General features: G+C 36.9%; 1 protein-coding gene across 1 annotated transcript; it reads left to right on the forward strand.

Moving 5' to 3' along the window:
* Positions 1 to 6,838: 6,838 nt before the first annotated feature.
* LOC119530332 (vesicle-associated membrane protein 714-like) lies at positions 6,839 to 17,929 on the forward strand. The gene is made up of 4 exons (XM_037831450.1): positions 6,839 to 6,940; positions 13,729 to 13,799; positions 16,090 to 16,186; positions 17,900 to 17,929. The coding sequence occupies exons 1-4, from the start codon at positions 6,866 to 6,868 to the stop codon at positions 17,927 to 17,929; spliced, it is 273 nt and encodes a 90-aa protein (XP_037687378.1). The 5' UTR covers positions 6,839 to 6,865.
* Positions 17,930 to 21,153: the final 3,224 nt, after the last annotated feature.

The following is a 21,153-nucleotide window of genomic DNA, read 5'->3' on the forward strand; positions in this document are numbered from 1 at the left end:
AAACTTTATAGAATATATATAATTAGTTTAGATGCTGGGGTGTCAGAATAGCTGGAAGGAGGTAAATGACATGGCAGAACTGTAACCTATAACATCCTTTGAAATTTGCTCCATAGCTACCCACTGAATTGTGCTTTGAAAGTCTTCACCTTTCTGCATATACCTTACATTGCATAATAAGGAAACGACTGAAACTGTGGAACTGTAACCATAACAATTTTTGAAATTACATATATAACTGCTTGCTTAGCAATGAAAGTTAACACCTTTCTCTGTGTATGATATATTTTACAATAATGAAAATAGTTGAAATTGTGGAATTGTGATCCATGATATTCTTTGAAATTTGCTCACTACTTATTAAATCGTTCTTTGAAAGTTCTCACTATTATGTATACATGCTAAAGTTCAACTATGAGTGACATTTTTTAGGAACTGTAGCCTAGAGAGGAACATCCTAGGAGAATGCCATTTTGAAACCAAAACTTTGGGGCAGACACCAGCCACGTGCCTTCCCAGCTAACAGAGTTTTTCAAGACACCATTGGCCATCCTCCAGTGAAGGTACCTGATTACTGTTATGTTACCTTGGACATTTTATGGCCTTAAGATTGTGTCTGTGTAACCAAATAAACCCCCTTTATAAAAGCCAATCCATTTCTGGTGTTTTGCATTCCAGCAGCATTAGCAAATTAGAACATGAGCCTAAGAAAAAAACAACAAAAAATCGTTTATTTCTGTAACACAGTCTGGCCTCAATATGATTTAGAATCAGGAAAGAAATGGCCTGAAAATGGTTCTCTAGAAAAGGACGCTGTATTACAGTTAGAGTCTTGTGAAAGAGAGCAGAAATGAGATGAAATGATGTATATTCAATCCTTTATTTGTCCGTCTTAAAAGTGTATTTCTGTATTTCTGTTTTCATGTGACTAACTTTCTATTTGTGTCTGTTGGTCAATGTATATTTTCATACCTCCAGATAGTAATAGCAAATTAACAAAAAAATTCTTAAAGAGCTCTATTTGAATTGTTTAAAGATAAATAAGTGTATCTGTGTATGCATGTGTGTGTGTGTGTGGAATCCCAGAGAAAAAGGAAAAAACCATCCAGCCACCAGGATTCAAAGTCTTAGTTTTTATAATTGCTGTAAGCAAACCGGGACATTGGAAAGAAACCACCCTCTGAAATTTCTGGAAGGCAACAGAGGGCTGCCTTGTGAAATGGCAAAAACTTTTCCAGATGTCCCAGTCATAGCTTTAGGTGAAATAGATCAAATAGTCGGAAACAATTTTTAATGCATTTTTTGTGTGAACTTTAGCGTGTATACATAATAGTGAGAACTTTCAAAGAACGATTTAATAAGTAGTGAGCAAATTTCAAAGAATATCATGGATCACAATTCCACAATTTCAACTATTTTCATTATTGTAAAATATATCATACACAGAGAAAGGTGTTAACTTTCAATGCTAAGCAAGCAGTTATATATGTAATTTCAAAAATTGTTATGGTTACAGTTCCACAGTTTCAGTCATTTCCTTATTATGCAATGTAAGGTATATGCAGAAAGGTGAAGACGCCAAAACTATCAGTTACCATGTTTACTTGTCCGGCCAGGGCTCCAGAACTTTGGGCAGCCAGACTCCTTGCTTCTTAGGAACCTCTGTCCCATCTGGGTCACCAAATTGAAACTGATCAAAAGTGAAGGGTTCTCTGCATGATGGGCTCAAACAACCAATTCCTGAGACCCAGGATTTCAAAGAGAGAAAGAGTTTATTGGTAGGCATGAAGCAGGAGATCAGATGGAATATCAGCCTAAAAATCTGTCTCCCCGTACTTCAATAACTGACAAGTTTTATAGTATCAAAACATGGGCACAGTGGTTTGAGATGGTGAGTTTTGAGATTATCTAATTATTGAGCATGCACAGATTGATTACATGCTTAGTCACAGAACATGTGTAAGAAAATGGAAGTCTTAATATGACAATGGGTATGATTTTTAGTATTATAATGAGGTAGAGGTCACTTACAGGTTAAAGTTTAAGTTACTGCACATGTCAGGTCAGGCAGGCCAATTTTGATTAGATCCAGCTCTGTCTATCAAGAAAGTTTTGGAATTGGGGAGGGGTAATTCTAGGCTGACTCAAAGTCCTTCATTAATAAACATTAGGAGCAGTCTTTAGTGATCATAAGACTCTAAAGTTGAAAAACAGGATAAGGAGTGTAAGTAAGGGTCAGTCACAAGGTTTTTATAGTCACAAGATAAAGGTTATATAATTATAGTAATTACACAGTCATTATCAAAGATCAAGGCAGCTGGATTACAGTTCAGTAATCCCAGGTATTTCCCTCTGTCTATTTTAATATACTCGAAAGTAAAAAGAAATATTTGTATAATGATTCAGTAATCATAATCATTTCTTAAATCCTAACTTCTCGGTTACAGCACCAATGGATAGTTTATGTGCAATAAATGGATTATCCAACTGTGTTTTATAACTGGAGGATGCTTCTGATAATTCTTTCTGAAAACATCTGGAAAATTAAAGTTTACTAAATCTTTATTTGTCTGAGTTAGAACTTGGAAAAAAATTACAGTTCATAAAATCTTAATTACTTGTCTTTGAGTTAAAAATTGAAAAAAATATATAGTTCATAGATGGCAGTTTAATAACATCTGACTTGCAGGACTTATAAATAGTTGAATTCTTAATTATATTTTATTTATGTGACAGTAATCAACATAACAGTGAATACTTAACTATTTTAAATTTTTATTAAATTTGTTGCTGAGGTGTTTTTAAATTTCAAACTTCATGTGTGCATATAAATTTCAATTTAATATCAAAGTGCCAAAAATTAATCTTTTATTTAGTCCTTACGTGTATAAATCGATATCCCACACCAAATAGTTTTAACTATGATCCTACAGAATCCAATACTTTCAGTGGTGAAAATTAACACTATATTAGAATGATCCTTTGCTGAATTACGCATTTCTTTATCAGTCTCTTTTAGTCCCACCTTTAAAACAAGAATCCTCAAGAAACCAATGTATTTTTTGAGGAGATTAATTCAAAATAGTATTCAGGAAGACAGTATTATCGCCAAGAAAAGATGAAGCTCATAACAAAGCTCAAGGAAATGCTACCTGAAAATGCTGATTTGTTCTATTTAATGAAGACCCAGCATTTAATGATGTATAAAGACTAGTCACCCACGTAAACAAGAAGCCAGGAAAAGGAAATGGGGAAACCCAAATGATCATGCTAGTAAGGAGGGAAGCAACTATAGTGAAGGGGAACAGAAAGCTGCAGTGAAGTGGCACAGAAAAAAGCCAACTGGGTAAACAAAACAGCAGTGGGGTATGTTAGGGCAGACTATGGGGAAAAACAAAATACTTGATGTTGTCATAAATAGCAAAAGGCAATCAGATAAATCAAAGTATAAGCGCGGTCAACATATAGATTTCAAAATTCACTTAAAGATGTTTATTTGGTACAAAATTTATGTTCTCTGTAGCACAGTATCTAATTTAACCTGTACTGTCAGTTTATTTAAACAACATAATTACATGGAACCTAGAATAGGGAATTAGATCTGGTTATTCTGCACAGGTTAATGTAATACCCCGACATATCCCAGAGTATTTTGGGCAGAAAATAAGAAGTATTTGCAAAGTCCCCTTGAGGCAATGAGGAAAAATGTGGAAATATTAAAATTCCCCACCTGGGGAATTCCTGATATTCTCACAAGCATTAGGGACTCCCAATGTAAATAAGTCAAACCCTCAATCCTGAGGCTTGCCCTTATGAAACTTTATTCCTGCAAAGGAAAAACTAAGCCTACTTATAATTATGCCTAAGAGTTACCCCCAGAAAACCTCTCTGTTGCTCAGATGTGGCCCCTCTCTCTAAGGCAAATTGCAAATAAACTCACCATCCTCCCCTGTACGTGGGACATGACTCCAGGGGTGTAAATCGCCCTGGCAATGTGAAACATGACTCCCGGGGATGAGCCTGGCCCTGGCATCATGGGATTAAGAATGCCTTCTTGACAAAAAGGGGGGCAAAAGAAATGAAACAAAGTTTTAGTGGCTAAGAGATTTCAAATAGAGTTGAGTGGTCATTCTGGAGGTTATTCTTATGCATTATATAGATATTCCTTTTAAGTTTCTAGTGTATTAGAATAGCTAGAAGGAAATATCTGTTGAACTATAATACATTAAACTTGATTCTTGATGGTGACTGTATAACTATATAGCTTTTATTGTGTGACCATGTGATTGTGAAAACCTGGTGACTGACACTCTCTTTACCCAGTATAAGGGCAGATGAGTAATAAAATAAAGACAAAAAATATATAAATAATAAGGGGGATAACAGGTATGGGATGTTTGGGGGTTCCTTTTTATTTTCATTTTTTTTCTTTATTTTGGAGTAATGAAAATGTTCTTAAATTGACTGTGGCAATGAATGCACAACTACATGACGATACTTTGAGCCACTGATTGTATACTTCGGATGGATTATACAGTGTATGAATATATCTCAATAAAATTGCATTTAAAAAATCCTCTTAAGAAAAGCCAAAGAAAGACATGCAGAAGGAAGGATTTTGTTCACTCTTATAGTGGAAATTGGTATCTACACAAATTATGAAAGATGAAATGAAGGTTCGCCATAACACATGTTCACCGCAACTCGGAACCAGTGCTCAACCTGTTGTATTCTAGATGGTTAGCTCTCTGAACGTAGGCACTGTGCTGTCTTGCTCTGTCTAGAGCTAGAATAGGCTTTCAATAAATACTTGCTGAATTATTCATGAATAAAATATATCTCAGACCAATTTTTATCTGTGTGTCAGTGTCCTCCCTACCATAGGCCCTAGGTTAACTGGAAAAAATCTATTTAAAAAATGCAACAGAATTTGCATCTGAAGGGTGACATTGGTAGCTAAATTTAAGATGTTAACTAAATGTTGTTCATAAATTTGACAAATGAACAGCAGGATTCTTGACTACCAAAGGAAAAAAAATATCTTTACCAAAGTGAAAAGTATACTGCTGATGTTTGGGGTAGTTTTTATTTTTATAAACAAAATTTGATGCTCAAAAATTTCTAGTCCTTACAAAGAAATTCATGAACACCCATTCACTGAATTTTTGGTTCGATTTAGATTTTTCTCCACTCTGTTTCTAGCACAAAAATCTGCCTTCTGGGTTACAGAAATACATAGTGTCATGTGCCACAAAGTGATCTGTATAATACATTTTTGGTTTGGAAATAAGCTCTCCAAAACATTTTTTTAAACTAGACATTTTGTTAGTAAATAAATGTAATCAGTAAATTCTTATTTTGTGCCATACTTTGTGAAGTACTGTATTTAGTTTAATGCATTATTGGTACATAATTAATATCTTATGAAACATTCTGTTTTACTATATAAAAAAAGGATGCATGGAAACATTACCTCAAGATTACAGTATTCTGTTTTCTTCCCACATATAAATAATGTGCTTTTAATTCAGTCACCCTGCCTGTAACACAGATATTATGTCTAAGCAGATAAGAAACACTGATTCAAGGTTTCCTTTATATAGGACAATATGCAATTCAGCAAGCCTTTTTTTTTCAATCCAGACAAGTTTTGCTGCTTCCTTGTCTAATCTGATTTGACTGAACATAGTTAAAATAAACTCAATGACTACCTATCTACACCTCCTGCCAGGCACCCCAGAAGGACCTGATTATCTTTCCTTTGAAATTACACCACTGGGAACAAGAAACTAATTCCCATTAATGTATTTATGGCAAAAAGGATAGCGATGTCTATCACATACCTACTGTCAACTAAGTATTTTGCATAATTACTACCTTTAATCTTGACAACTATCCCCATTTTATAGATTAGGAAACTAAGTCTTAGAAAATTTAAGTCACAGGAAAGGGACAGAGTAAAGGGCAATGTTTATATTTGAATCCAAATTTGTCTGACCTCAAAGGCCATGCTCTTTTCACTATACCACAATGCCTTGTTAATGAAAATATATAAGCTTACCTTCACGCTTTAAAAAAAAATTCTTGTCAAGGCACACACGATCTAGAATAACGTCAATCTCCACTCCTCCCTACACCGTTCCTCCACCACACTGACTTACATCTATTCCGCAAACCCACCTGACTTCTTTCAGGCCCTTACAGAAGCTGTTCCTTTTGCCTAGACTGCCCTTCTCTTTCCTCCCCACTTGGAGAAATCCAATCATTCTCTAACACTAACTATGACAGCCTTGCTGGTTCTCCCAAAGACAATTAGCTGCCTGCACCCCAGCTTCTGCAACACTTTCTTTCCACCATTGCACAAATCACTTGAGATTGGTCTTTGTTTATGCCTCTGTAACTGCTATTAAAATATGAATTCCTCAAAGTCGGGACCCCAGGCCAACATCTTTGCAAACCCAGCAGCCTAAGGCACTTAGCGCATAGTATGAGCTCAAGAAATGCCTATTGAATTAATGCGTGATTTAATTTTAAATCAAGGTCTATACTTTACATACGCTATGCCGTGAGAATGAATTATAAACAAGAAAGCACTGCGAAATAGAGCCGCTCTCTAAGGATTTTGAGGATGAACATCAAGAAAACGCTTCAAGCATCCGGGCTTTTCCAAAGAGACCCCGCCCCCGTCTCGTCACCAGCGCTGCCAAAACCGGAGACGGCCCCGCCTCTCTCTCTGCCAATCAATCGCTCCTCCCGCCTGCGCATGCCCGCCCCCTCTTGGAGCCCCGCCCCGGCCACCGCCCAGAGGCTATCGCGGGCGGTTAAGCCCAGCAAAACCCTTTCCTCCCCAGGCCCGCCCGCTAAGATGATCACCTACAGCTGCATTGCTAACGGCCGAGTGGTCCTAGCGGAGCTGGCCCTCACCGGTGGCTCCTATCAGGTACCCCTAGCTCGGTGCCTCAGCCTTCGCGGGTTTCGCTTCTCGAGGGCGGTGCCTGCCGGACTGTCCCGCCCCTAAGGACGCGGTGCTACGGCGCAGCCCGGAACAGGCTGGGAGGACGCAAGGAGATGCCGCCCCCGCGCGCCGCGGGACTCAGACGGTCGTGAACCCTAGGCCGGAAGCTCTAGAGCTCTAGGGTCTGCGAAGCCCCTGTGCGCCGCCCAGCGGTTAGGGTTGACACAGCAAGCGACCCGTTTGGCAGTGATTTGCACCCACCTCCGATTTCGGAGAACTTTAAAGATTTTTCTCTGTCCTGCGGAGAAATAACCTGTAGTTCAACACACATTTATTGAACATGCGTTGGTTGCCAAATCCCGGGGTAAAGAATGTGGTGGGGGGGGGGTAGTGATAAAGAAAAGAGCCTCATAATGTTTGTAGGTCGGAAAGCGGGACCTACGTCTAAAACAGTGCTCCTTCAAACTCGGGGTTTTGTAAACTTGACCTTTGCAGTTGAGCTTCAGCACAAGTTTCCATTCATAATTCTCTGCTCTTATTTTGGTCTCGGTGGAGGTTGGTTTTGTAGCCCTGCTTGAAGAACTCTGTCAAACACTCACGCTTCGTCCCTCTTTCCTTGTAGTGTGGTATAGGAGGTTACGTTGAAGGATAAAACTTTACAACGAGACTGATTTGTAGAATGCTTTGTATTCCCAAGTTATTATACCCAAGCGGAACAGAACTTGCTCAAAAATTGGGGCAATTATTTGAAAACCAACAAAGCAGCTGTGATTTATACATCTGAATTTATTTTAGCTTAAGTTAAGAATTTGAGAACTTCTTTAGCCTTTAGCAACCCTAAACCATATTCAGATCATTATGCTTTAAGACTTCCCGGTTACCTCAGTTACACTGAGGGACCCAGGTAACCAGCTTTCCGTCCCGTTTAATTCATCAGTATTTTCAGATCATGTGGGCACGACAGAAGCACTGCTCCTCTTGCCGTGCCTCAAGGCTCTGATTTCCCCATACTTAACCCAGATCACAATTGCGTTGTTTTGCACGTTAACCGCATCTCTGCCGGCTTGGTTTTCCCTACAAGTTTAACAGGAACACAAGTTGTGTTCGTGATAGATTGTCTACAGTTGGCTAGCTCTGTTGCAAGCTTCCCACTGTGACTTAAATTGTTTTGAAAATTCATTAAACAGCCCCTTCTCCAACTATCTTCATTGTGGCCATTCCAAAATATGGCTAGTATAGAAACCTTGGCTCTCAAGCAGAACCTCCTGCGTATGTGAGAGCACGGCTGGCGTCAAGTTCTTGGGCTGGTATTAGTGCATTTCCCACTTTCACTCCTCCCACTCCTTTACCGTCACACGGGGAACCGAAGCCCCTGTTGATTCATTAAAGAATGAGACTAAAATCACTGTTTAAATCTTACTACTTTCAGAGAATGACTTTTTAAAAGATGTTTCTTTTGAGTTTGTGTAAATTGCACCCCACCCCACCCCCACCCCCCAGTTTTTCTTTGTGTTGTTATCTGTGGGGTACAGTGAAGTCCAGTGGAAAGCAAACATTATGTGACCTCTGGTAATTCTTTTTCTGTAAGAATACTGACTTTCTGGAGTAATTAGTATGTCATTATTGTGAATGATCGCTTTGTGAAATGTGCAGATGATACCACCTATGCAGCTTTGCTTGGTTTATTTCATCTGGTTTGTACTGCTATTAAAAGCATCTTGTATTATGGAACTATTCAGATATTTTAAATATAAAGATGTATTGTTTCCATAATGTAGATGTATGGAATATATTTAGGTAATTGATGCATTACTTGGAAAGTTCTGCTTTGACAAACTGTCAGTCTCAGTAATTAGCAAATATTATATTCTAATAAGCAATGAATCAAAAGCACATCTTTAAAAAGACACTTAAAATGGAAACAGTTCGCCAAAGGTATAAAATTTGAACTTGCTCAACTGCTGGATATGTTACCAGTACTTCCCCCACTTACCTGAACTTCTTTCCTTCAACTCCACTTACCTGAAATTCTTACCTTCAGAGTTGTTAATTTATAACTGACTTTAAATGAGAAGCTTTGCTCCTGGTTTTAGTTTGAGAGTAATCAGGAGGCTTAAAATGCAAGGTGGCAGTGACATTGATTCTTGAAGACGATTATATAACTTTGTAGCTTGTATAGTGTGGCTGTGTGATTGTGAAAACCTTGTGGCTCTCATACCCTTTGTCCAGTGTGTGGACAGATGAGTGGAAAAATGGGGACAAAAATTAGATGAAGAATAGGGTGGGATGGAGGGGAGGGAAAGATCTCAGTGTTCATTTTTGCTTTTGTTTTTATTTTGGAGTAAGGAAAAGGTTCAGAAATTGATTCTGGTGATGAATGCAGAAATATATGATGGCACTGTGGATGATCGATTGTACACTGTGGATGATTTAGGGTGGATGAATATATCTTAATAAAACTGTATTTTTAAAAAAAAATGCAGGGTGGTTTATGCAAACATAACTGTCCAGCGTTACAACTGGTCCCCTCCTGGAGGTGGGTATGTGAGTTCACTGGACACAGTTACGGCCTCTGGCTTTCCCTACTCGAGGTTTAGTAACAGTGTGAAGTTCACGTTCCTGTTCCGAGACTCTCTGAGAAGTGCCTGATGATGATGTACTTATGGACACAAGAACTATCTTTGCTGTTGTATAAAGCCATAAATGTACATAAACTACATTTAAATGGTTAAAAAAAAAAGTGCCTGGCTTTGTCCCTTAATGAGGTAACAACCTCATGCCCATTTCTTGATATGCAAGGACTATATACAATTGCCCTACAATGTAAAAAGTATTTAAATGAAGGTAGATCAAAAGTGCTCCTGCAACACTCAGGATGGGTGGCCGCCTGCCTACCAGAAAGGAGGTGCTGTTAGAGTGCTTGGCTTATAAGAAGTTGTAATTCTAGCCTGGCACAGGAAAGGGGAATGGGAACTCCTCACTGTGGGAGAAGCAGGGTTTTCAGGGGAAACCCCAAGAACCTCACTGTGGTTACAGCAGAGTGCACAGACTGGAGATGAGGCCATAAGAGTAGGCAGAAGATAGTAATGAGGGCCGTATTCATATGGTTGTTTTCTTATCCTAGAGAAACTGGGGAGCAATTAAAGATTTACAAATAGAGAACAGCAAGATCTTACATACCTTCTGGAAAATTCAGTTGGTTATAGTATGGAAGGTGGGTTGGAGGGGAGAGAACCAGTTAGGATAGTATTAAAGTTTTTGTAAGAGATCTGTGGACCTGAGTTAAGGCAATGAAGGTGCGGGTAAAAAGGAGGGGGCAGATCCTAGAGAAACTGTAGAAATAATCCTCAGGTCTTGGTGACTGATTGAATATGTGGGATAAGGGACAGAATAATGCCCAGGATGAGACTCAAATTTTTTTTTAAAAAGATAGAGATATGGATGGAAAGGCAGTACTGGGGGGAGGGAGTCAGAGGGTTTGGGAGGGGAGGAGAGTTCAGTCTAGGACATGTTGAATTTTGTTGCCTGTTGGAAATGGCCAACCTATTTACTTATTTCTCCACCTATTCCCAAAAGGTTTTAAGCCAGGAAAATGTCTAATAGGTAATGAATATGTTGGTATAGTACTCAGAGGGTCAAGGCTGACAGTTGAAGGTAGTAGATTGCCCAGACAAAGTATAGAGAGTGAAAAGAGAAAAGGAACAAAAGGCAAAACACTGTTTAAGGAGACAGTAGAGAGAGATGGGTCACCATATGAGAGCAGTAGTGTTCTGAAAGCTAAGAGAACAAAGTTACAGGAATGTCACATGCCCCAAAGAAGATCAACAATGACTAAAAGGTGTTCATTGGACTTGAGAAGTGGGAGGTTATCGGGGATTTTACTATGAGCAGTTTGGGACAAGTGATAAAGACCAGCCAGGTTGCTTTAGGCCAAGTAAGTGGGAAATGAGAAAGTAGGGAGAGTAAGATTAGACTGTTCTTTCCAGAATTTAAAAAGGGAATGAGACAGTGTAGAGGCTACAAGCATGGTCAAGGGAGGATTACTGTTTTATGATAGGGAAAATTTGAGTGTTTCTATAGACTAAGGGAAAGGAGAAGAGGTTAAAGTTATAAGATACAAGGTGGAGTAAGGCCTGAGGAGGCACAAGGATACAGAATCCAATGTGACGGTAGAGATGTAGAGATGTGAGCCTTGGTTTAGAGGAATACCCACTTTCTCATAGGGAAAGGAAGGGAAGTGGATATAGAGACGTGTGGCTTAGTCTCCTCCTGAGGCTCTTGTCTGTGCCAGTCCCTTAAATGCCATATTCCTCAGGGTTCTAATTTCAATCCTCTTAATTTGACCCACTCATCTGCACCCATGTACACCTTCATTCTGATGGATTCCAAAGCCACATCTCCAAAGTAATTTCTCTCCAGAGTTAGATTGCCAAGTAGAAAAAGTTCAAATATATCATGTCCAAGAATAAATTAAGTACCATTCATAACAGATTCCTCCTGTATTTCTAATCTTGCTGAGTAGCTCTATTTAATCATTCAAGCTAGAAACTGGGAGTCACCCTCAATTTTTCCTCTTATGACCTCCACATCTGTTCATTCATCACCTAGCCCTACCAATTTTATCTCCTGAGTACATCTTGATTCCATTTCCTTGTTCCCGAACCATGTAGTCTTCCAGACCCTCATTACTTCTTACCAGGGTTTCTGAAAATGCCTCCTGATACCCCAGACTTAAGGCTTGTCCCACTTAAAACCAGCCTCCACTCTGCTGCTCAAGTGATTTTTCCTAAAAGCAAATATAATCTTGGCAATCCCCTGCTTAAAACCCTGTGATAGATCCTGATTGCATTCAGAATAAAATCCATGCTCCCTGGCTGGCATTTAAAGCCCTTCCTGGTGGGGCTTTTCCATGAGTATCCTTTCCCCTCCCCACAAATCTCTGTACTTTGGGTATCCTGAACTTCGTGCTCTTCTCCTATCACACCAAGGCCTCCTTTTACACCTCCTGTTCTCTCTACCTGGAATCCGCTTTTCTCCACTTTTTGGCAGCATAACCTCTTCTGTGCTTTGAGACTTTTCTCAATTCCTTCTTGAAGTCTTCTCTAAACCCAGGCTAATTTCTATCCCTCTACCAAACTGCTTACCAGGCTGAATTGCCTTCTTTTACTTATCTATCTCCTCCATCAGATTATCCGTTCCTTCAGGACAGCGACTCTCTTCCTCTCTGTCTTTCCAGTATATAAAGCCTAGTAAACACAGGTTCTCAATAAACATTTGTTAGTTAATGAATTAAGGAGGCAGAGACACAAAGTTGAAGGAGTTCATAAGCCAGATAGCCTCCCCTGGTGAAGCCACAAGACAGGAAGATAAGAAACAGAAAGGTTAGAAAGTGGAAAATGATGGCTAGTATGTAGTCTGAGGAGAGGAGTCAAGGTTGGAACTACTGCTGTGTAGAAAGCTGACCAGGGAGAATAAAAAGATGACAAGGAGCTTTAGGAAACAGTTCAAGTTGGAAGGAAAGAAAAAGTATCACTCCTTCTCTCCATGCTAAGGATTTATGTCACAGTTTTATGTTCATCAGAAAAATGTTAGTACCTACCAAAGCTTAATCATGAAATCAGTCAGCTACTATTATGGAGCCCTAGAGCTGAACAGTGTCCTAGAGGTCATCTTTCATTCTCTGTAAGAGGAAACTGAAACTCAGACAAGTTACTTTCTTAAGTTGCACAACACAGTGCAGAAACAGAACTAGAACCCAATCTGTCACTCATTTTACTGCCTCATGTTGCCACTTGTTTTGTTTAAATTTTGCTGTGATTCCGTGGTGTGTATACTCTAAAGAGACTCCGGGGAAGGCTAGGGGAATATGTTCCGATGTTGACAATAGAGAAACTGAAAGTTTATGTATCCCTTTACTGTTTCAGGTTCTTAGGAAATTCTATACTAGGGAATACCACCTGGATTTTTCAGGCAATACAAAGAGTTTCAAGTTTTATTTTCTACCGTTAATAATAAGCTTTATCCTTCCATTAAGTTTTATTTAAAGTGTCATTTTGTGAAAATGGAAATTTTAATTAACGATGTGATTATTCAAGGTTTCTTAGGTACCTTTCAGGTTCCCTTCACACTTCTAAAGTCAATTAATGGGATTCCATACAATCGAATATAAGGTATTTTGGATAACCATATCTTACAGATTTCCCCCCAAAAAATGAGTCTCCTAAGAAACAGATATTATAGTTCTTGGTGATTATTTGTTTATAGAAAGAAATCAATGAATAATAGCGAATGAAAATGTTTTCTTTAAAAAAAAAGAAGAGGTAGAATATTGTTTAAGATATTCAGAGAATAAGAACTGAATAACTTCAGTTGATTAATATGGTATATACACTACCAGTGACTAGAAGTCACTGAAAAATATTTATTAGACGGTTCTTCCAAGCCTTGAAGCCATACATAAGATGTGGCTGTAAAAACAAGACTGATTATCTATCTAGCACAACTTACATTTTCACAGTTATATGTGTATATATATAGTATATGCATATTTATATAATTTTAATATTTTCCTTAACATTCATATGACTATTTTCATGATTACTTGCCTCTTACCATGCATTATGAATTGCCACTCATTAGTTCTCCAAATAAAGAGATTTTCCTTAATAAACTGATTGGAACATTGTTAAGTTTAGTAGGGCAATAATGAAAGGCACTACAATCTCCTATAAAGTAAATACTGACAAGATTTTTTTTAATAAATTTATTTTTAGGAAGCAGCAGCAACAGTGCTTCGACTAGTGCTTCTTAGAGCTGAACCAAAGACCATAACTCAAATGGGAAGGTAAGGTATCTTCTAATGCTTACGGTTTCTACAAGTCGATTTTCTAATGATTACAATGATGAAGACATAACAAAAAAAAAAAAAAAATACAATTTGCCTATTACTCTTGATTGAGCCCTCAGAAAGGAGAACTTCTATTTGTTAAAGTTTAAAGCTGTGAATGGGAATGATAACCACCGAATTCAAGATAGTGGTCACCTCTGCAAAGGAAAGGGAGGAATCTGGAGTTGAGAAGGAGTATACAGGGAATTTTATTGTATATGAAACATTTTAACTAGATAGTGTGTGTACACATGTTCTTGTTAATTATTCTCCATACTCTTGTATACCCTAAATATTTCATTAATAAAAAAGGAAACTTCAACTTTAACTTTAATAACACCAAGAATGATGGTCATCACTCTAAGCTTTACTTGGGATATTATATGGTGTGGCCTAAATCATTCTTGAAAATGTTTTTCTTGTGAAGGAAGAGATGGGGGATAAGAGGGCTTCCATTATTTTTAAGCTCTGATTTCTTTTTTTTTTTTTAAGAATTGGTTTCTTTTAACCTCTTTATTGAAAATAGGACACATATACCAAAAAAATCAAATAAAATTTATAGTGTTTTTTAAAGTATTACAAGGGAACTCCCCATAATAACTGCAGCTACCACCTAAGCCAAAAAAAAAAAAAAAAAAAAAAACCATAACCCTGCCACCTGCCCCAGAAACCCCACACCATGTGTTCCATCCCAATCACAACTTCCTCCCTCCCCACAGAATCAACCATCCCAACTCCTATTGCATTCTCCTCCCTGTTTCTGCATTGCCTAAACACCCATATGTGCAATCAGACAAGACCTCCCTGTCCCACCCAGTTTTTAGTTTGATGCCCTTTAAGTCTTTTTAAATCTACATTACCCCCACCCCATTCCTTTCTTTTCCTTACAATTTATTGTTGAGAAACCTGGGTCATCTTATCTATAGAATGTCCCAGAGTCTGGTTTTGCTGACTGCATACTCGAAATGTTCCAAGCATGTAGATCTAGAGGCTTGATCCCTTTGGCAAGACTATAGGTAATGTGCGTGTGTTTTCATCCGATGGTACATAATATTTGATTTTATCTCCTTCTGAGATGTTAGCAGCCATCAGTAGTCATTGCCTTGGCCCTATATCCATTAATTTGGAGGAGGGGGGGTGTTGCAAAGTGGTAATATTCTAGTTTTGTTTTCACTTGTTAGTTGAAATGATTTTAAAAAGGGGCACTCCACTCATTTCTAGTTGCTTGCCTATATTTTGCATTCTAATTTGACTATTCTTCAGACCTCTTCTCTGAACTCCAGACTCATAGATCCAACTGCCTATTCCACTTCTCTGGTCTAACAAGCATCTCAAATTTAACATGTCCAAACCCAGCTCCTCTTGCAGTTTTCCACATACCACCTTTCGGGTTCCTCAGGTGTAAAATCTTTTTGCACATACTTTAAATTTTCTACCTCTGGGATTATCTTTTCTATCTGTTTTTGAGACCCCTCACTCTTATGTATATCCATTTCAGTATTTGACCAGGTCTGTTGCCTGTTAACCATTTGGATACAGAGTGTTCAAAAAAGACTTAAGTCCAGATACCAAGCAACTACTTTTGTTGCCATATTCTTAAATTCTGTGGGTTGTTGGGCAGTAAGTGATGGAAGCACTTCTGAGACTTTTGACCTCCTAATATGTGATTCTGAGAAGGTAGAAAAGGTCAAGAAGTTGGAATAATAAATCAGGATAAGGTACACATTAGCATACAAAAGGGAAGTTTAATTCCCTCCTCCCAATTCCCTCATCCCCAACTCATCCAGCTCTCCAGAATATTTGGGATTGGGAATTTACAACTTTTAAATACTAATCTATCATAATAGAGAGGCAAGAAATGCCAAAACTAAACAGGTCTACCTGGAAAAAGTGGGATAGTACAAATCAGTGAATATAGCATATTCTGTTTGCTTGGAATCTTGTTTCAGTCCTGGAATATGAGTGACTTCAACAAAGTCATTTAAAAATATATATTCAGATTGTTACAGAGTTTTCCATTTAAGATAATTTATTTTTACTAATGCCATTTTAAATACATATTCAAATTTAAAGAGTTTAACATAATTTAATTTTTCAGGTACATGGAAGATTTTCTAATTATTTTGATAAAAATTATCTATGTAGCCTTTATACTACTAATGTGAGCTTGAAAATCTAATTTAAATTCTCAATATGGGTGCTTAATTTCTTCACTACCATCGTGTAACTGAATGTATTCTTTTCAAAGCTATGTCTACCATACTCTCTTTATTGATGGAATCACTTACTTATGTGCTACAGACAATGCCTTTGATTCTGTGGCACCATCAGCATTTCTTAAAAAAGTAAGTAATTTCTTACTATACTTTAAAGACTTTTTTAGTTACTGAAATTATAAGGTCTCTGTTTTATAGTTTATTAACAGTAGTGTCACTAACCAAAAGCAGATCGCCCATCTCCTGTCTATAAAGCAGAAGCCATGATGACCTTCAGAAATTTCTGCTGTTCCTTACTCTTATCCCTCATCTATCTCCTGCTTCCATGGTACTTTCCACTCTAAAGCAAGGTCTGCAAAGATGATCCACTCAGATCTATTAGAACCTCTTTTTTATTTATTTTTTAAGAAAATAAGAAAAATATTAAACTTCACTAACATTTAATGCATTTTGTCAATAGCACATGTATATAATTTACAAATAATTATATTCATGGGGAGGTAAGTCATTAAAAATTTTTGAGATCAGTATTCTGAAGACACTTCTGGTAGTTGTATCAATTATAGGAGTTAAACAAAGAAATTCTTTTAAAATCAAGACATACGTCTATTATTCTACATGAGAATTGCCAACAAATATTAAATATGGTAAATAGTTAGAATACTTATGCATTTGTGCTTATGTGCATATATGAGATTTTGTAATTTCTTAAAGATTAATTAACCTTCTCAGTAGGTATCATCTATTGCTGATATCAATCCAAATTGGCCAAAAGAAAGAGACTGCATGAAATGGGATGTCAGAGACAGCTTAGGGCTAAACCATTATTCTGGTAACTTATGATCTAGATAGTATGTTTGCTTATTATTTTAAAAAGTAACTAATACTATTCTTAAATTTTATTCACAAATGTAATTCAGGATATGTATTTTAATTTAAAATATAAATGGAAAAATCAGTTGATTAAACTATAGTTACTAATAATTATTCCCCAGTCACATTCATGAATCATGCATATGTTTTATCTGTTTAGTGTACTGAGTTACTTTAACACAACTCAACAATTAACCTTATATTTTGGAAACTATAGCTCCCTACCCCCATATACACACACAGAGTCAAGGATTATAAGGCCTAAATGTTGTAATTCACTCTATGGCTATGCTTCAACAAGAGCTAGAGTCCAGATGTCAAGAACTGTTAACCATTTAAATCAATATACCCTGAATTTTTTTCTTTCTACCCATGATGACAAAACATACCAACTTGCCATCTTTTGAAAACCAGGGGACACAAAATTGCTTTCCATGTTATTTTTACCTCTGCTTCTGGGGAATATAACATTAAGTAGAAACACCTGTCAGAATCTCTTCTTGAAATTTCAAAGTCTCCTGTTTGGACATGTAGGGTTTAAAAGATAGCATAATGGTGTTTTGTTAGGATTATTTGGTTATTGTTAGAAGGAATTTGAGGGTAGAGGCCGGAGGAGAGAGTAAAAGTACTTATTTACAAAGTATCACAGTCTCCATCTTTCCTTGCCTGCCAGAGGTAAACATTTACTCTCCCCATCAAGGCCTCAGATATACCAAAAAATCAAGGTAGCGTACGCAGTCTCACTGTATGAGGTTCTGATCCACATAGCAGCAAGGGATAAGACCAGGGCAAGTACAGTTTTCACAAATACTGCAAATTTAAATAGAAGGCTGTCCTGCCACTAAAAGGGCACAGATGTGGTTTCTTTAATTTTCAGGTTTCATTCAGACTTGCTTCACCTGAACATTTGCTCTGTAATTTTCAGTTGAAATTATATATATACTAAATATTTTCATTAATTTTTCCCAGGTTAGTGATACTTTTGTGAAAAACTCTTGATGTCACAAGAACATTTTCTCCTTCACATGCAGTTTGCTGCAGATTTTCAGCAAGTATAGGAAAGTATATGGTATGTAACCTCAAATTGTACCCCTAAACATTATATTACTGTAGCAAATCAGTTAGGAATTATGAGTTAAAAACTGTAAGACATATAAAAACTATCTCTATATAATGACAAGAAATAAGTCCATGATATGTTGGTAAGTTAAAAAAAAAAAAAAAGCAAATGTTTACCTATATAGGGGGAGGGGGAGAGAAAATAGAGTTGAGAGGACAAGAATAGATACCACACGTCTTTGAATGAGTCTTGTTTGTAAATTTGACTTTGGAAACTGTAAATGTTTTACATAATTATAAAATTCTATTAAATTTGAAATTTTAAGTAATCACTAAAACTCAAAAGCAAAGAACCTAAGTGTATTGAATTGATGACTTAAAAAGCAGTGAAAAATTATTTCAAGTGATTTTAAAACACAGTAATTTCTATATCCCTAGTGAGACTGTACCCTAATAACAAAAAAAATTACAACTAAATCTTAATGTATTTTCAAGAGTCAGATTGTTAGTAATAATATTGGCATTGCTGTTCTGAAACTAGTTTATATAGATATCAATATAATACTTTGAATAATTGAGTTAATGTTGTTAGGAATCAAGATTTTCAACAAGAAGAGTTACAAATATAAAATTTTAAAAATTAAGTAAAACCTTGTAATCCTAAATGTTACTTGAAAATATCAATAGGAACATATGATATATTTTCTCTTTAAAAAAAGGGCTAGAAACAATCACCAACCCAGTAGCAGTGAGCCCCTCAGTGTCTATATTATGGTTTCTAATTACCATTTTCAACTCAAAGGAGCCAGGCCTGACTCCAGATCTGGGACAGGAAACATATAAACTGGGAACATGTTTTCACACCAGAAACAAGGAAGCTATCAAAGACTACTGTGCTCATCTCCCAGCTTGAAGAGGCTGCTACTGGTCAATGACGGAATAATTTGAGCATCAAAAAGAATACTAACTGCAGTGAATTGTAACACATATGTTGACTACGTTAAAATCCATGAGTTCCTAGATGCTAGCAAAGGGGAAAACATCCCTTGTCAGTCACCTTTGGAAGGTACAGAGGATCCACCTAACTATTCTGAAAACTGATAAAAGAAAGGATCAAGCATTTATTCTGACTTTCCTATATAAACTGGACCTCAGAATAACCAAATAATTATGGAGGAAATTTTTTGGTTTTGTTTATTGAAGTATTCTTGCTCACAAATTAAAGAGTGATAAAATACCATTTTGTAAACCCTAATTAAATAATGGGTATAGGTAATCATCATCAAGGACTGGTAGGAATTTAGGTGAAAAACTGATGGGAAACTTCTTAATGGATGAATCAGACTCAAACCCCCTAAACCCACAAAATCACCAAAAAAGAGAGACAGTCATTATCTGTCCTGACGCCACACAATGAGTACTATACAGCATACACCCGAAGTATTCTCGCCCAAAACATCAAACCTGAATCTGACCAAGCCTTTAGATCTAGCTGCCAGTTTACAGGAAATAAAAAGTCCATGTTAAGCAATACCATAGCGATGCAATCAGCAAAATCCAGAATATAAGAGATGCTACAAGATGAGTGACCCAGTTTCTTCAATGAATAAGTTGAAAGGGATAAAAACATTAAGGAGAATCCACAGATTAAAAAAGACTTAAGAGGCATATCAACCAAATGCAGTGTGTGGACTTTGGATCTTTAATCAACAAGACAATTATAAAAGAACTATGTTTTTAAATGAATTTATATGTAAACTGAATATTTGATGATATTAAATATTTATCTAGATGTGATAATGGTGTTGGGTTATGTGCTTAAGAAAAATGAGGCCGTATCTTTTATGGATACAAACTGAAGTATTTACAGGTAAAATGATAGAATGTCTCAGATTTGCTTTAAAAATAATATAGGAAGGGAGGGGATAATCAGTAGGAGGATAGATGACACACGGTCAGCTATGTGTTGATAAATTGCTCAAACTAGGTGATGGATACATAGGGGTTGTTATACTATTCACTCTACTTTTGTATACATTTGAAATTTTCCATAATAAAAATGTTAAGTATACCTGTATGAGTTTTTTATTTCTGCCTAGCGTATTACCAGGCAAACTGAGTCAGGAGGCCAGACATGGCTTAACTGTATTCTCTGCTCACGGTCTCACAAGCTGCAGTCAAGGTGTCAGCCAGGCTGTGTTCTCATCTGGAGGCTCTGGGGAAGAATCTGCTTTCAAGCCCATTCAGGTTGTCAACAGAATTCATCTCCTTGCTGCTATATGATTGAGGATGCAGCTTTTTGTCAGCTGGCAGCTAGCAGCCACCCTCAGGTCCCAGAGGGTGCTGGCAGTTCTTTGCCACATGGGCTTCCTCAGCATGCCTTCAAGGCCAGCAGAGGAATCTCTCTCACTCCAGTCTGCTAAAGCAGAATCTTATATAACGTAAGGTAATCACAGGGGTGACATCCCGTTATCTTTGCTTCTGTCTGTTCAAAGTAAGTCATACTCAAGGGAAGGGGATTAAACAAGGATGTGACTCATGGTTGGGGGAAGGTGGCGCACCTTAGGGTATGTCCATCACAATGCCTGACAAAATAACTCATGATAGAGGCTTTATATTAAATTTATACATTTTCTTATGAAGAATTCTGCATACTCAAGAGAACCAAAATATATTATGAACAACAGAACCAAAATACATTATTAAAATAGTTCCCTGAAACTTAGTTACCATGCAGAAATATGCACATTTAAGCAGTTAATGCATCATCTGACTTCAAAGAAAATTCTGTTTAGCATTCATAAACTAACCTAGTAAGCCTTGAACCTTTAAAGATTTTTTTATCAAAGTTAAATTTCTTATAATTAGCAAAATGCACAAGCAAAAATTTTATATTTTTGAGAGGTTGAAAAATATTCATTGAATGAATACATTATCTTAGCAAAACTTAGATGATTCTCTTAGATTTGAAAAACAAAAGATTAACCAGGAAAAGTAAAAGGAGAAATAAAAAATGAAAAAGAATTTTAAGAAAAATCAAAGATTAACCATTTTTATGAACTTCAGTAGTAATTTCTTCACCTGTTTGGAAAATGAGAATAGATTCTTGCCCCACTTTTTACATCTGTTTAGTGAGCTCCTCACAGAATATCCATTGCAACTTG

This window comes from Choloepus didactylus, chromosome 3, assembly GCF_015220235.1.
Source record: "Choloepus didactylus isolate mChoDid1 chromosome 3, mChoDid1.pri, whole genome shotgun sequence".
Classification (NCBI taxonomy): domain Eukaryota; kingdom Metazoa; phylum Chordata; class Mammalia; order Pilosa; family Megalonychidae; genus Choloepus; species Choloepus didactylus.